The sequence below is a fragment of the Orbicella faveolata genome, unplaced genomic scaffold (genome assembly GCF_042242905.1).
Source record: "Orbicella faveolata isolate gen_17 unplaced genomic scaffold, um_ofav_v1 contig_36, whole genome shotgun sequence".
NCBI lineage: Eukaryota > Metazoa > Cnidaria > Anthozoa > Scleractinia > Merulinidae > Orbicella > Orbicella faveolata.
The window spans coordinates 2157522-2170836 of NW_028301565.1; the positions used below are offsets into that span (position 1 = coordinate 2157522).

General features: G+C 37.9%; 2 protein-coding genes across 5 annotated transcripts in view; one reads left to right on the forward strand and one right to left on the reverse strand.

Moving 5' to 3' along the window:
• The first annotated feature begins 829 nt into the window (after window positions 1–829).
• Window positions 830–5549, forward strand: LOC110044714 (substance-P receptor-like). 3 transcript variants are annotated; one of them, XM_020750288.2, is made up of 3 exons: window positions 830–1174; window positions 3493–3551; window positions 4168–5549. In XM_020750288.2, exons 2-3 carry the CDS (start codon window positions 3509–3511, stop codon window positions 5124–5126), a joined length of 1002 nt encoding a protein of 333 aa, XP_020605947.2. In that variant the 5' UTR covers window positions 830–1174; window positions 3493–3508; the 3' UTR covers window positions 5127–5549. The 3 variants fall into 3 exon arrangements, with proteins under 3 accessions (XP_020605947.2, XP_020605948.2, XP_089130782.1); XM_020750289.2 differs by lacking the exon at window positions 830–1174 and adding an exon at window positions 1194–1398; XM_089274656.1 differs by lacking the exon at window positions 830–1174 and having other exon boundaries at window positions 2557–3551.
• LOC110044713 (protein sidekick-2-like) overlaps window positions 5433–13315 on the reverse strand; it is a 28550-nt gene continuing 20667 nt past the window's right edge. For both annotated transcript variants that reach the window (XM_020750287.2, XM_020750285.2), the window contains exons 18-19: window positions 11017–11844; window positions 5433–7563 (exon numbers count right to left, since the gene is read on the reverse strand). In XM_020750287.2, coding sequence (XP_020605946.2) covers window positions 6894–7563; window positions 11017–11844 — 1498 coding nt within the window. In that variant the 3' untranslated portion in view covers window positions 5433–6893. The remainder of the gene's footprint in view (window positions 7564–11016; window positions 11845–13315) is intronic.

Here is a 13315-nt window from a genome sequence, read left to right on the forward strand (position 1 = left end):
GTTTTCGCTTTCTTAGCTGGTTAAATTATATCGGTAAATTAATCTCTATTGTCAGAGCAGCAGGTGTCTGCCTAAAAGCAAATTAACCCACACGAAACATAACTACTGATTAAAGATTCTGGCTGAATTTCAACCAACCTTAACCGATTTGCTTGCAACGATTAAAATTTAAGGTAAGTCAAACGTAGGGGGAATACTAACGACGCATGAGGCAGTTTTTATTTCCATGTAAAGTAACCGTAACACGTAATGATAACTACTCTTGTGACGACGCAGTGAATGTGTTAAGTCTGTTCACGAGTAAAACTAGATTAGAATCAATACGATCAGGCGAGGTAAGTTTTATTCAAGGGAGAAAGTTTTCAGCTATTTTCGCTTCTGCTAACCAAAAAGATTTGTGTTCTTCTTCTTCTTCAAAATTTAGCTCCAAAAATTTTGTATATCTATCGACCTGAAAAGGTTTACGGAGAGTCAAACAAATGAATTTTTCCCAACAAGTAGAAATGTTTTTAATGATTTTGTCGGTGGCCAAAAAAACATCCTTGATCATATCACTATCATTTAATGTTAATATTCGTATTCATTTCGCAAGAGTGATATCCCCTTTTATGTTAATTCAAAGACAGATTTTTTTGTACCACTAAAATAAGGAATGTGAAGTTTTCTTTTGTCACTGTGATCTAACAATGTTGTCGTTCGGTTTTTAAGGAAATTTACAATTTGATCTGGAATAGGGTATGATTTGGGAATGATTATAACGTGAACCCCTCAAAGTGCAATGTTTACATAAATCTTAAATTAATATCACTTTATCAAACAGACAGATAACATGGCCGCAATGTACGTGCTATGTGCTATATTACCAACGTGACAATGTGAATAATTTTATCAAATTGATGTTCGGATGCCCTGCACACCGCACGTACTTTTCGTCAGGATGTTGAAAATCTACACGAACACATTGCGTGTGAAATATTGCAAATTCTTAGACGTTTTTTCGCTTTATGGAATCGCACATTATTAAGCTAGATGGAACAATCGTTGTTTCTCCCAGCTCAAAATCTCCTGGAAACGAAAAGCTTTCTTTTTAATTATTTAAGCAACTTAATTAGAGTATGACCGACGTGATGTATTAATATGTTCCAGTGAAGTTACTTCCGAAAGGATCTTGAACGTAAGTAAAATGATGTGAGCCTTATGACATAAAACCATACGGCACCCTAAATTAAGGTTAGTCGCTGATCTCAGAAAGCAATTAGCTGCAAGACGCGCATTAATTAATAGATGTAAGTTCACAGACAACACAGTTAGAGAGAGGACGGTTTATGATAATATTTGTTAGCGAAAGGTGAACTTTTCAGAATCAGTAAGCGGCCGATTGTCGAAGAAAGAGCCAAGGTGAGTTCATTTAAGTTTATGAGGCAGAAGACGCGAAGGAGCTGAATAGTGTAGCCGGGTAACTCCTTGGCTCTCCAGGCGTGTCAAACATGCAGATAGATCAGTGTCTAAGACCTATGCTTTTTTTAATTAAATCCGAGTCTAAGACTTCCTCAACACAAAGCCAAAGGGGCGTCAATGTATTTGGCTATTCGTCAGGGAGTTTAATCCTGCATTTACTACAAAATACGTATCGGTTTAACTTATATAGCAACGCAGGCTGGGTCTCTCATCTGAGGTACGACAACGCACAAAATTCTAAAGGTTAGTGGATTTATCATTCCGCGCGTGCGAAACGTTTGCACTCAGCGAATACTGGATTCCCTGTAACGTGCAATTTGTGTTCTGTGTGTTTCCTTCTTCCTAGCGTATAAATATAATGGATCAACGAAGGTCATTTATCACCATGATAAAATTTTATTTTTTATAGGAACCTTGCTGATAGATCCGCTTACTAACCATGTATTCAGAAAAATCATTCACGTTTCCTTTTAAAATTAAATCCATAGGTTGCATTTAACATTCTTTCATTTTCATAATGACAAACCAACGTGTGGTTTGGAAGCCTTGCTCACATTTTATAATTTGGACCAACGTTTTTAGCTTTCTTCTAAAATTTACATCTGCTGTTTATACCCGTGAGTTAGCATCAATGTCTTTAACAGCTGTCGCTGAAGTAGAGGTTTCATAACAATCATGCAATTGCAAATAGAACTAGCATAAACAAGACAGAAACGCAAACCTCGTGCAAGACTAAATTGCAGTTCGTCTGCCTAAGTCCACTTTCTCAGAAAAATTTGTCGACCTCTCAAGCCAGGGTTCGACTATTTTAACCAACTGCAAAATGCCGCATTCCCTAACATGTTCGTTTGAGTTGACGCCATCATTTCTGAACAGCCACCATCTTAGATCCGCCATCTTGATTTGTCGATTTTTACAAAACGTTCGAAAGTCGCGAAAAGATGGCTCAAATATCGTCAAACCCACAACGACAGTACAAAATAAGTAAAAAAAAAAAAAAAAAATGAAAGTTACTACAAGCGAGATTCTATTTCAAAAGAAAAAAACAAAATAAAATATTTCAATAACATGACCGTCAAAATATAATAACCCTGAAAACAGTAAGATCCTTGACCGATTTTTATTCATATTTTTACAGTTGATGTGATATCTCACGATTTTTGCCGTCTTAACTAAGTATAGATGTAGATAACATGTCATACCAAATGGTTCCCAGATAAATTTTAGGAAAACTCGCGAATTTGGAGTTCGGTGCTCTAATGTTTTTGAAGTTAAAAGCCTTCGAGGTTGAAAACATTAAAAACAACAAAATCCAACATTTGAATAACATGCCTCTCAAAATATGGTTGCCGCTGAAACACCGGCATCCTGGATCCAAAACATGTCATACCAAATCATTCTCAGATAACAAACTCGCAAATTTGGACTTCATTGGCCTAATGCTTCTAAAGTTATAAGTTTTCGAAGTTAGTGCTGCCTCAAAAGCTCCAGTCGCCGGTCTGAATAGCGTGCATAATGACTTGAGGATTATTTGTCAGTTCGACTTCTTGCTAGCCTTATTAAGGCTGGAGTACCTACGATCTAAGTACAGTCAATGAGAATCTCGTCTCCGTGAAAAAGCGGTGAAAAAAAATTAATCATCGAAATTATACGGCGGTCTGTTTGAATGTCATTGTGATCTTAAAGATTACGAACCTTCCGTCCTCGCGGTTATGTCTGCTTCGGCTATCTGTTTCGTTTTGGCTTGATTGTTTTTCCTATCTAGTTTGATTTTATTGCAATTACTTTAATTAATTTAGGGTTAATGAATATCCAACTAATTTTTCAAATTTCATTTAAATCTATTCAACAGTATCTGTGAATCTAATGTTTTAAAGGGCTTGAACTCGATCTCCATAAGTGTCAGATTGTTGTACCATCAGCACCCCTTTTACCCGTTTGAATCCCTTGCCTTAATTATAAAAACGGCAACATAAATCCCCGTTTCTTGCAAGTGAGATTTTTAACGTCAGATTTTGTATGTTTTTTTTCTAGTAAGGATTTATGAATTATGGAGATTCCGACCAACATCACCGAGGACTTGGACAATCAAGGTACTCATCTTACGTTCCTTTGCATTTTGTTCAAAAAGAAGGCAGACAAAAGATTTTGAATTGGTCACCTCTGAGAGAGAGTGGAAAGTTGGAGAGTTAGTCCCCCATATATGCCGTATTTCTATGTTAATCCATTCGAAGTTGTTTTAGACCACTTCTTTCTTACGAAATTATAAAAGGGTCTTGAAATAGCCAGCCCTGTGAGGCAAATTATATCGTTTTCGTCCTTCACAAAAACATCCAAGCGATGCTTGTACATGTGGTAACATTAGTCACAGGATGTCAGGATACCATATTCAAAAATAACTTCAGAGGGATTAACTTGAGAATAATCTCAATATGAGAGATTAAATATAATCACCCTTCATCTCCTCTTGCCAACTTTATTATCTCAATTGGCCAGTGTGCTTCAGTTATCTGTTTTGGGCTTTTTCTTTCTTTCATGATCTTCAAAGCATGTAGTTGAAAGAGTCACCAGTGGGTGAGGGAAGTGGGTGTGCTTATGTACACATTGGACGTTTTCCATTGGCATTACGATGAAATAGAAGGGATTGTACTTTACACCATAAACTCTCATATCACTAAACACCTGCTCGTATCTCTATATTAATTTTAGGCAACAGCACTACCCGATCCTTAACGTTAACGTCACGGCTAACAGTGGAAATGGGCATTCTATACATAGGCTACCTCCTTCTCATATTGACGTCATTGGTAGGCAACTCTCTGCTCATTCATATCATACGCACGAAACACTTTTTGAAGACAGCAACCAATCGTCTTATACTCAATCAAGCATGTGCAGACTTGATTGCCACGTTGACCAGCATGACAGCCATGTTTAGTGATTCCCTCTTTTTCAAAGAGTGGTTTGGTGGAATGAACGGCCTGGTGACCTGTAGGGTCGCTGTGTGGGTATATTTTTTGCCACCGTTTTGTTCCGTATGGACCCTGACAGCAATTACCATTGACCGATATTTTGGGGTAGCTCGGCCCTTGCAGTCTTCTCCGATAACACGTCATATCCGGCTTGTTATTATGGGATTGTGGATCTGGGCAATTGGGTCAGCGGCTGGAATGGAAGTTATGACACACTTAGCGTTCATCGGCAGACATGTTTTCTGCGTAATTGATTATTCGCACGTTACGATGAATGCAGGGAACATAACAGCGCTGTGTTTACTGCTTCTTAACTTTCTTTTACCTCTTCTGGCCATGACTGTCCTATACTCGATCGTGTCTTACCGTTTATGGTCACGTAATCCACCAGGGGAAGGAACCAATCACGACCAAAGACAAGTAGAAGTGATGAAGACAGCCAAGAAAGTTTCCCGGATGATGATTGTTGTTGTGGTTTTGTTTGTTTTGTGTTGGTGTCCATTTCATGTTTTTGTTGGTTTGTATAGCTTACATAAGATCAGTTTGCCGTATCCTGCACTTAAGTTTGTTGTTTGGTTGTCAAACGCTTACAGTGCAGTAAATCCGTTAATTTACTTTTCTTTTAACAGTAATTTTAAGCTGGAGTTAAAGGTACTATTTGGAAAATGTTGCAAGAAGCCGAAGTGCTGCACATAGCATTCTTACACAGATCTACGTATGTTTTTTTCCTTGGTTCAATTCCTTGATTCGTATGCCTTATTTAAGTATTAAAAATCAAACTTAAACGACATTTCACAGTCATATGTCGTTGCGTTCAGTCGAGAAAGCAAGAAGGGTAGTGTTAACTCTGAATTACAAATGCTTACCAAATCTAGTTGTCCAACCTTTAAACTCCACGATTAACTCATTGACTGACCGAATGACGGATTGATTGATTGATTAATTGATTGATTGATTGGTCGTACGGACGGTGGGCATAGGCTTTTCGAATACTTTGAGATATAGAAACACATGAAAGTTTATTAATTTGTTTTCCTAATCAATTTTTTAGTACATCATTCTACGAGCGATCAATACTTTCTGTAAGTAGTTTGGAATAAATAAATCTATTTGCTGGGCTTTGAAAGAATCAAACTAGAGCTTTTAAATCCTAAAACTATGCAATTACGTAATATCCTTTCTTAGTTGACCTCGTATCAAATAAAATCTAGTAAAAGATGACATGGACAAAATAAAAAATCATAGATAAATATTAAATACACAAATATGTTTCGGAAATACTTATTATAAATAAACCCTATGGCAAAAACTGTAATACTACAACGCTTATTGCACAATGAAATTCCATCCAAATAGGTCTGACATGTCAAGGTACTAACTGGTAAAACACAAATTAAGAAAGAGACATTTCATCGCAAATATTCACTAGACCTCTAAGAAACCTTGCTCCTCAAATCGCCAATATAACTGAAATGACCTGTTCAAATAAGTAGACCCAAGTAAATCTAATCTATTCTACAATTTCCTTCCGCTAAGAAAGAACACGCTAAATTAAACTTGAACTAAAACTTCACATCATTCGATAGAAACGAAGAACCTACCACGCGCTTTTAACGAAGTAAGGTGCGAGAAGACAGACTGTATATTTTGATAATCAAAATGAATAATGCTATTTTTTTCTGTCATCTAAAAGAGGAAAAAAACATTTCTCTGTGTTCCTATCCAGCTGTAGAGGCAGTCGTGAAAGTTTGGGAGAACTCAAATAAATGGTGGCAACACTCACTATTAAAAAACTGACTCGATATACCTAACGTATAAGTACCTCAATCGCCTTTTTCCCAAGACAAGCGTATTTTCACCGAGTAAGATCTGACTATTTTAAATTGTGTTCTATCAAGAAACCTGTTGTTTGACAGACACTGAACTGAAAAATGGTGAGTTTCGGGAAAAAAAAAAACCCGATTAATTCTGAAATAAGAGAAACTTTAAAATCATCCATTCAGTGACCAAGAATAAGTTTTAACGCCCTCTGGACTATAGCAATAGAGTTATCCTGCTGAAGGAATATCAGTCCCTTGATAGTCTTTGAATTTGGAATTTGGATGGTATCCACAACTACACAGTACACGTTAGCAGTAATATCCAATCAAACACTCCACTCCACGAAAGTACATGTACGTGGTATCCAGCTTAAAGGAGCTACGTCACGGTTTGCACCATCTTAAAAAGTTAAGCCTAAATTTTTCAAGTTCGTCGTTTGTAATCCTTATTATTTTTCTCCACCCTTTAACCATCGTTGTTCCTTTATGGTTTAAAATTTTCTCTTTGGTGTTTTTCTATCCTAGTAAAGTATTGTTATCAGGTTTCCTTTAATTTAAAGGTAATTTTGTACGTGGCCAAAATAACCCAAAATACCTCGACTAAACTCCTTTAAGCGGCAAGAAAATGATTAACGCTTAAAAGTTAGAACATCAATACGGTGGAATCGTAGGCGTTGGAACTCGAAAACGAGCTATGCCTCTCCCCAGGTTCATTCGGGGACTCGTTACCCAGAAGACCGTTTAGAACTTCATCAAAATCATTGATGGTATTTTCTGCTTCTTTGTCATTTTCAATCTCCTTCACTTCCATGATAACGGCTTCCTCTTCCGATTTGTCCACGACTCCATAAGGCTCATTAGGAAAAGACGATCGGGAAATTGTTGGCGCGACGTCGAGAAGTTTCGGTTGTTCCTCGGGAGGAGCTTCATCGATGGTAGATCCAAACGTTGGAGGTGGGGCAGGGGTGAAATCGGGAACCGGTGTGGTACCAGCGTCGATCTCCTCCAGTTTGGTATAAGGCTCGTCGTACAAACTGTCCTGAGAACCCAACGAGATCTTTTTATTCCGGAGCGTGAACGGAGAAGGTGATCTCGGGACAGGATCTTGAATGGGCAGCTCTTCGTTATCGTTAGCCTGTGGAAGCTGGAGATTCCAGTCGATTAAATCCTCACTTTTGACTGGCTCGGTCGCTTCGCTGCTGTTCAGGTCAGACACCGTGATCGTGTCGCTTGAGAAGGTGCTTTCTCCAACGCTCTTGGCATCGTGTTTTTCAGCTGCTGGGTGTGAGTCCTCGGGCTCAGCTTCGGCGTTGCTAAATGAACACAAAAATGGAATGAAATGGAAAACAATACATTTCAGAACAAAAAGATTAATTATTCAATGAGAATCAATTTGTTGATTCAAATGATCATACAGCTATTGTCTTGTCTGAGAAGATTGTTTTTCTTTATCTAGTTAACAAAAAATAATAAAATAAACAAGTGAGAAATCATGTCAATTTTAAACAAAACGCAGGTAGAGAACATTATTTTCCGACACAAAACTTTCATAGCCATCGACCTGTCTGTTGCATGTAAGCCATGACCTCTTAGGCTCTTTATTTGGGGGAAAAGCGCAGCATGTACTCGTGGATGGTGGTTGCGTAGGGCTTCAGGCGGGCAAACAAGTCATCTTGTTGCAAATATCTATGAAGTAACACTACTCGTGACTCTAAATGACTAGAAACGTAGTAACTTCGAAACGTCCGTTGCTATGCAACTTCCCGCATGAAAATCGCGTCCTCTCGCAATTCTCAGAGCCAAGACTCGAACATAGTTTCTCACGTTTTATTTTTCTGCATTATTGCCGTAAATGTTAAGTGAGTAAATCAATATTAATTATTGGGCCTAATACCGATTCTTCTTTAGTACGTATTTTAGTTTAGTTTAGAACGTATTATTTTAAATCTCCCACAAGATAGAACTCAAAGCTTGCCAATGGAATCAGTGAATTCATATGAGCGGTGTATAGCGTCATAGTAAGCCCAGTCATGAAAACAGTAAGTTACAACATCAATTACGACGATTCCATGATTGTCAAAAGAGCTCGACAACAACGAAACTTAATTAACATGAAAAACGTGTAATCTTGCTCTGATAATAGAAGTGCAGTTTTTGAAAAGGCTGATAGGAAAATAACATTAACACCTCGTGCAAGAACACTTTACAAGTTATTACAGTCTTAATGCATTTTTCTTAAGAAAACAACACTAATTGATAAGTCAACCATAATCTGTTGATCTCATGGGAGGTTAAGCCTGTAATTAATGCCAGTGGTTAAATAAGTCCAACCTCCTCTGCAAAATACCTAACTATAAACAATAGCAATCATAAACCGCATAATAAACTGACAAGTGCTTTGTATCACTACAGTCAGGTGTAAACACCGAAGACAAAATTACAAGGTGAAGAAGAGATTTAAAACAATGTGCAGATACTGAAAATTTCAATTTAGAGAAATCTACAGGGACCAACTAATTGACCTTGTTACAAAAGGCAACTTATAAACACAGTTGTAAACAAGCAGCCCTTACAATAAAAACAAAGGTCCTAACTACAAGCATCTTGTTTCTGTTTACGTTAATTGGCTCCGCCTCGCAGCCGTTTGTTGAAACCGGTCAACCGCAGTGGGACGAGGCTAGAAACGGCCCGTCGAACAGAGAGTAGACTTCGTCTATTGCAGTAGTGCGTACTACTTTACGAATTTGGGATTATCAAAACGCAACTATTAAGCATCAATCCATCAAAAAAGCGAAAGTTTATCATTCTCATCTGGTGCTTAATTCTCACACGTGGCCAACAGTTCAAATACACACCCTGTTGTCAATTTTCCATCATTTTAAAGAGAAAAATACTCAGGTATATTCCAGGGTGCAAGCCTGTATTTTCTGATCTATTTTTTAAGGGCTAGAAGTGTTCTGGCGCCAAAATGGAGTTCGTGAAAGTGTCCAATACCAACTAAGATTTGAAAACGTTTGTACTGGCCAAAAGAAACAGTGTCAAAGTATTATGCAGTGTAGATAGGGAATGCAAATGGAAGCAATGTTGGCATTTGCGAAAACAGGGAAATAAATTCCAGTGGATTAAACGCGATTTGAGCGCATAGCAGCTCCAGAAAGTAACAAACAAAGCGATGCTGTACCTGATTAGAAAAAGGGTGCACATAGTGAGTTCAAGTCAGATCCATAGGTGAAATGAATGTGATGATTGGAGATGACTAGTGAACCTCCACAATGCATGTGAAATTGATGAAGTAATGTGTTCAGAATAACATGGAATGGACCTATGGAAAGCTTGAAAAAGTACCTCGCAAGCCGCACAACACTTAAGCTGATGTGCATTTGAAGAAGAAATGAATTGGTATACAAAAATGACACACGAATGCGTACAAATGGCACCAAAGGAATACATGTACAACACAGTGACGAGGTGGATAATAAAGTCAAGCAAACAACTCTTCAGCCACACACGTTTATTGATTAAAAACTTCGCTCCTATAAAGTCGATAATATCCAATGTAAGATAACTCAGTCGAGAACTGTTTTGCACAGAACGGGAAATTCGCAATAAAATTGTGCAACTGTGCAATAAAATTGATATCGAGGGTTCATTATGTTTTTGGCAAAACCACCAAATTATGAAAATATATTCAAAAAGCAATGCACTTTAGTGTTAGCGCTGAATTGCTGATTTTTTTTTAAAGTAACGTCAAGTAATTTCAAATAAAAACTTAAATTTAAGTATAATATAACCTTTTGGCTTTTACTTTATTTTCTCGATTTTTAGTTCAAAAATAGATAAGTCGGCCGCTTTTTAAACAAACATTACAGATATCCACACAAAAAAGGAACGCTATAGAAATAAGATAACATTGGTTTTCGCACTGCAGTATCGATGACACACCTTCAGAAGAAATAAAATACTTTGTGAGTTACAAAAATAAATGTCATATCTTAGCGGAAAAAATCATGCATGAATAACTCTTTTTCCAGTCTTGAAAATGACTTCAAAAGTGACTAAAAAAGATGATTTTTTATCATTTGTAACAAAGTTTCCAAATATCATGCAATTAACAGCTTGTACCTGTATCCTTCGTCAGATTTTTCGTTTTAGTAAAACCCGTGAGTTGACGTTCACTTTTCATACTCTCAGTTATCATTCAATTCCTATTTTGAACGTTGTATGCAGAGGAATAATGACTGATGAACTGATCTAAAACTGATGGAAGAGATGTGTGAATTGCAGGAAATGGAAGAAATATTGAAAACATTCAAAACGGTTTTAAATGATTTCCCAGAAAGATGGATTTTTTTCCTGTAAAGGATCTCAAAGTTCAAAGGAACCAATAGGTCAAGTTTTGAAAACAAACTAAATGATTGCAAAGGGTTGTCATCCAACGGTCGGCTAGAAAGCAATAGTAAGATGCGTTTCAATAAAATTTGAATCAGAAGAAAAAAAAGCAGAGAAAAGGACATTTTCGCGATGTTGGAGGACGATTCCCACCTCGGCCATGGAGTCTGGCATTCAATCCAATATGGCCGCCACTTCGACCGTATATTGACTGCAGCGAGCGCCATCTTGAATTTGAGCGCCTAATAAGACCCTAAGGACGAGGTTGAGGTCAAAAGCAACCCTTTGAAACAAGCTTTTGCCATGCAATTTCGCATTAATGCCAACTTTGGTTTTCCCATTTCACTTCCAATGAATGACTAAACCCTTCAACTTACAAGTTAGTTCTTTCATCGTACACGACCACAGGTTCATGATTTGGCCCGTGCGCTCGTCTGGATACTTGGTTGCCCTGTGGGTCGCTGGACACCTTGCGAAATGTTTTCTTGCTTTTGTCCGGCTTTGCGAATGAATCGTTCAGAGTTGTTGATTGGTTGCTTTCAGTGTCACTTGATGATGTCACCTCTTTCTTGCGAAAAGTCTTCTTCTTGGTTTTGTCGACTTTGGCGTACAATTCTTCAAGATTAGGCGGTACCGGGCTTGGACTCGACTTCTTACCAAGGGATGCCGCAATACTTTGATTGAGCTCCTCGTCTGAATCATATCCACTGTTCTCCATCCCCGATATGTCTCTATTCTGATAACCTTCAGAAGTTCTGCTCCCTTCTCCGACATTAACCCTTCCCTCCTCGTTTGCCGGGTTGTAAAGCTTGTTTGTAAAAGACTTGCGACTCCCCGGCGATTCAGAGTCTCGTTCCTCGATAGGAGAGGAGCGGAAAGCAATTGGCGGGAGGGGTCCGAAGGTTGCACAGCCTCCGCCCAGCTCCTCGACACTCGAATACGGTTGATCGTACTGGCTATCCTGTGAAGCTATGGAAGCCTTTTTGTTGCGAAGGTTCGCCAACGGAGCGTGACCTGATGCGTGCGGAGAGCCACGATTCTCTGGGTCAGCGTATTCGTGGCTCGGCTTCACTGGTGAAGGCGAGGCTACACTGCTGTTCCAATCAGAGTCGAACGAATCGCTCGAAACGTTAGAGTCTGCTATACTTGGTTCCTCTTGCACCTCAAGAACCGCGCTGCCAGCTGGGAAACCAGGATACGCTGGTCTGCAATAAGGACAGAGAAAAATAGCAAATATTAAACTGCACGGGGACCTTCTGTAAGATTGAGTCGGTCGAAATGAAAGTTTATTCAATTGGAGAATTGAATTGGTTGAATATAAACTGCTGTGCGAGGCTTTCATGAGACGTTTTCCTTGTAACCATTTCACGTTTCCGGAGCTAACCTATCAGAGCAACTCGGTTTTAATTCTCTGCAAGCGCAACTATCGGACGATTCGCTGGACTCAAAAAAGGGGTCTGACTACAGTTACATTTGTATTTATCATCTAATTGTAAATTCTGATTTAATATGTTTTCTTTTTTTTACCTTCGAACCTTGTTTTAAACTTTATCGTAGATTACCTTTAATTCCTTTTCAAATATTAGTGTAAATGCTTCAACAGAAACTTGCATTATGTTATTTTTCTGTACACGACCTCCTTTAGTTTTGAGTTACTTTATAAGTTTTATGGTTTTCAGTTATCAGGCCTCTGAAAACGTTTAGAAGCATCGTTGCAACTGATTTATTCAACATATTTCCCTTAGAATGTTATCTCGTCATGTTTTCATTAACATTAATCGATAGACTGATTGACTGATGAATTAATTGGTTTAATCGATCGATCGATCGATCGATCGATCGATTGATTGATTGATTGATTGATTGATTGATTGATTGATTGATTGACAGATTGATAATCGACCATTAATTCAAACGAATTATTTAGTAATCACGCGATAGGCGTTTAAAACGAAAATATTTTGTTTGGCCAAGTTTTGTCTTTTACAATTGTTTAGTTTCTTTGAGACATCTTCATTTTTCTTGTGATTATGGAAAGATCTCTCTTAAGATTCCCCTCATCTCACTCTTGATAAAACAAAAAAGTTTACTATCAATGGTTCTTAAAATCTTAAGGATTAGCATTTTAAGACGAGTAGTTTATATATCTAGTTACCTTTACTGTTTACGTTGTCTGAGGAACAGAGAACGATCCCATGATCCTATAGTGGCCGTTGCCACCTAAAGCACTTTACAACCAATGAAAAAATATGTTAGTGACGTCATTCGGGTTACCGTGAGGAGAACACAACTGAACAATAAGTGAAGGTTTAAGATTTCTTTTATCATTTAAGATTACCGTATCAAGGTACAATTGGATTATCTTCTGGGCAGTTATAGTTAAGTAATTCAACGTTACCTTTGTAGAGCGAGAAGGGATGATAAAGACTTATGACACCCAAAATTGTCTTAAGTATTGGGTAGGCGTCAAAGCGTTTGCGTTAACTCTCTAATTCCCAATCTACAGATATCAATTTCCCAAAGAGCTTTTATAGATCTTCTACAACGTTACGTGTACATAAGAATTTGGTAGTTAATTGACACATTCTCATTTACTAATGTCACCTGTCTGCACGACAATACAATGGAAAAAAAAGAGAAAGAAATAGATGCTGAATGTGGAAGTTACCAAGATGT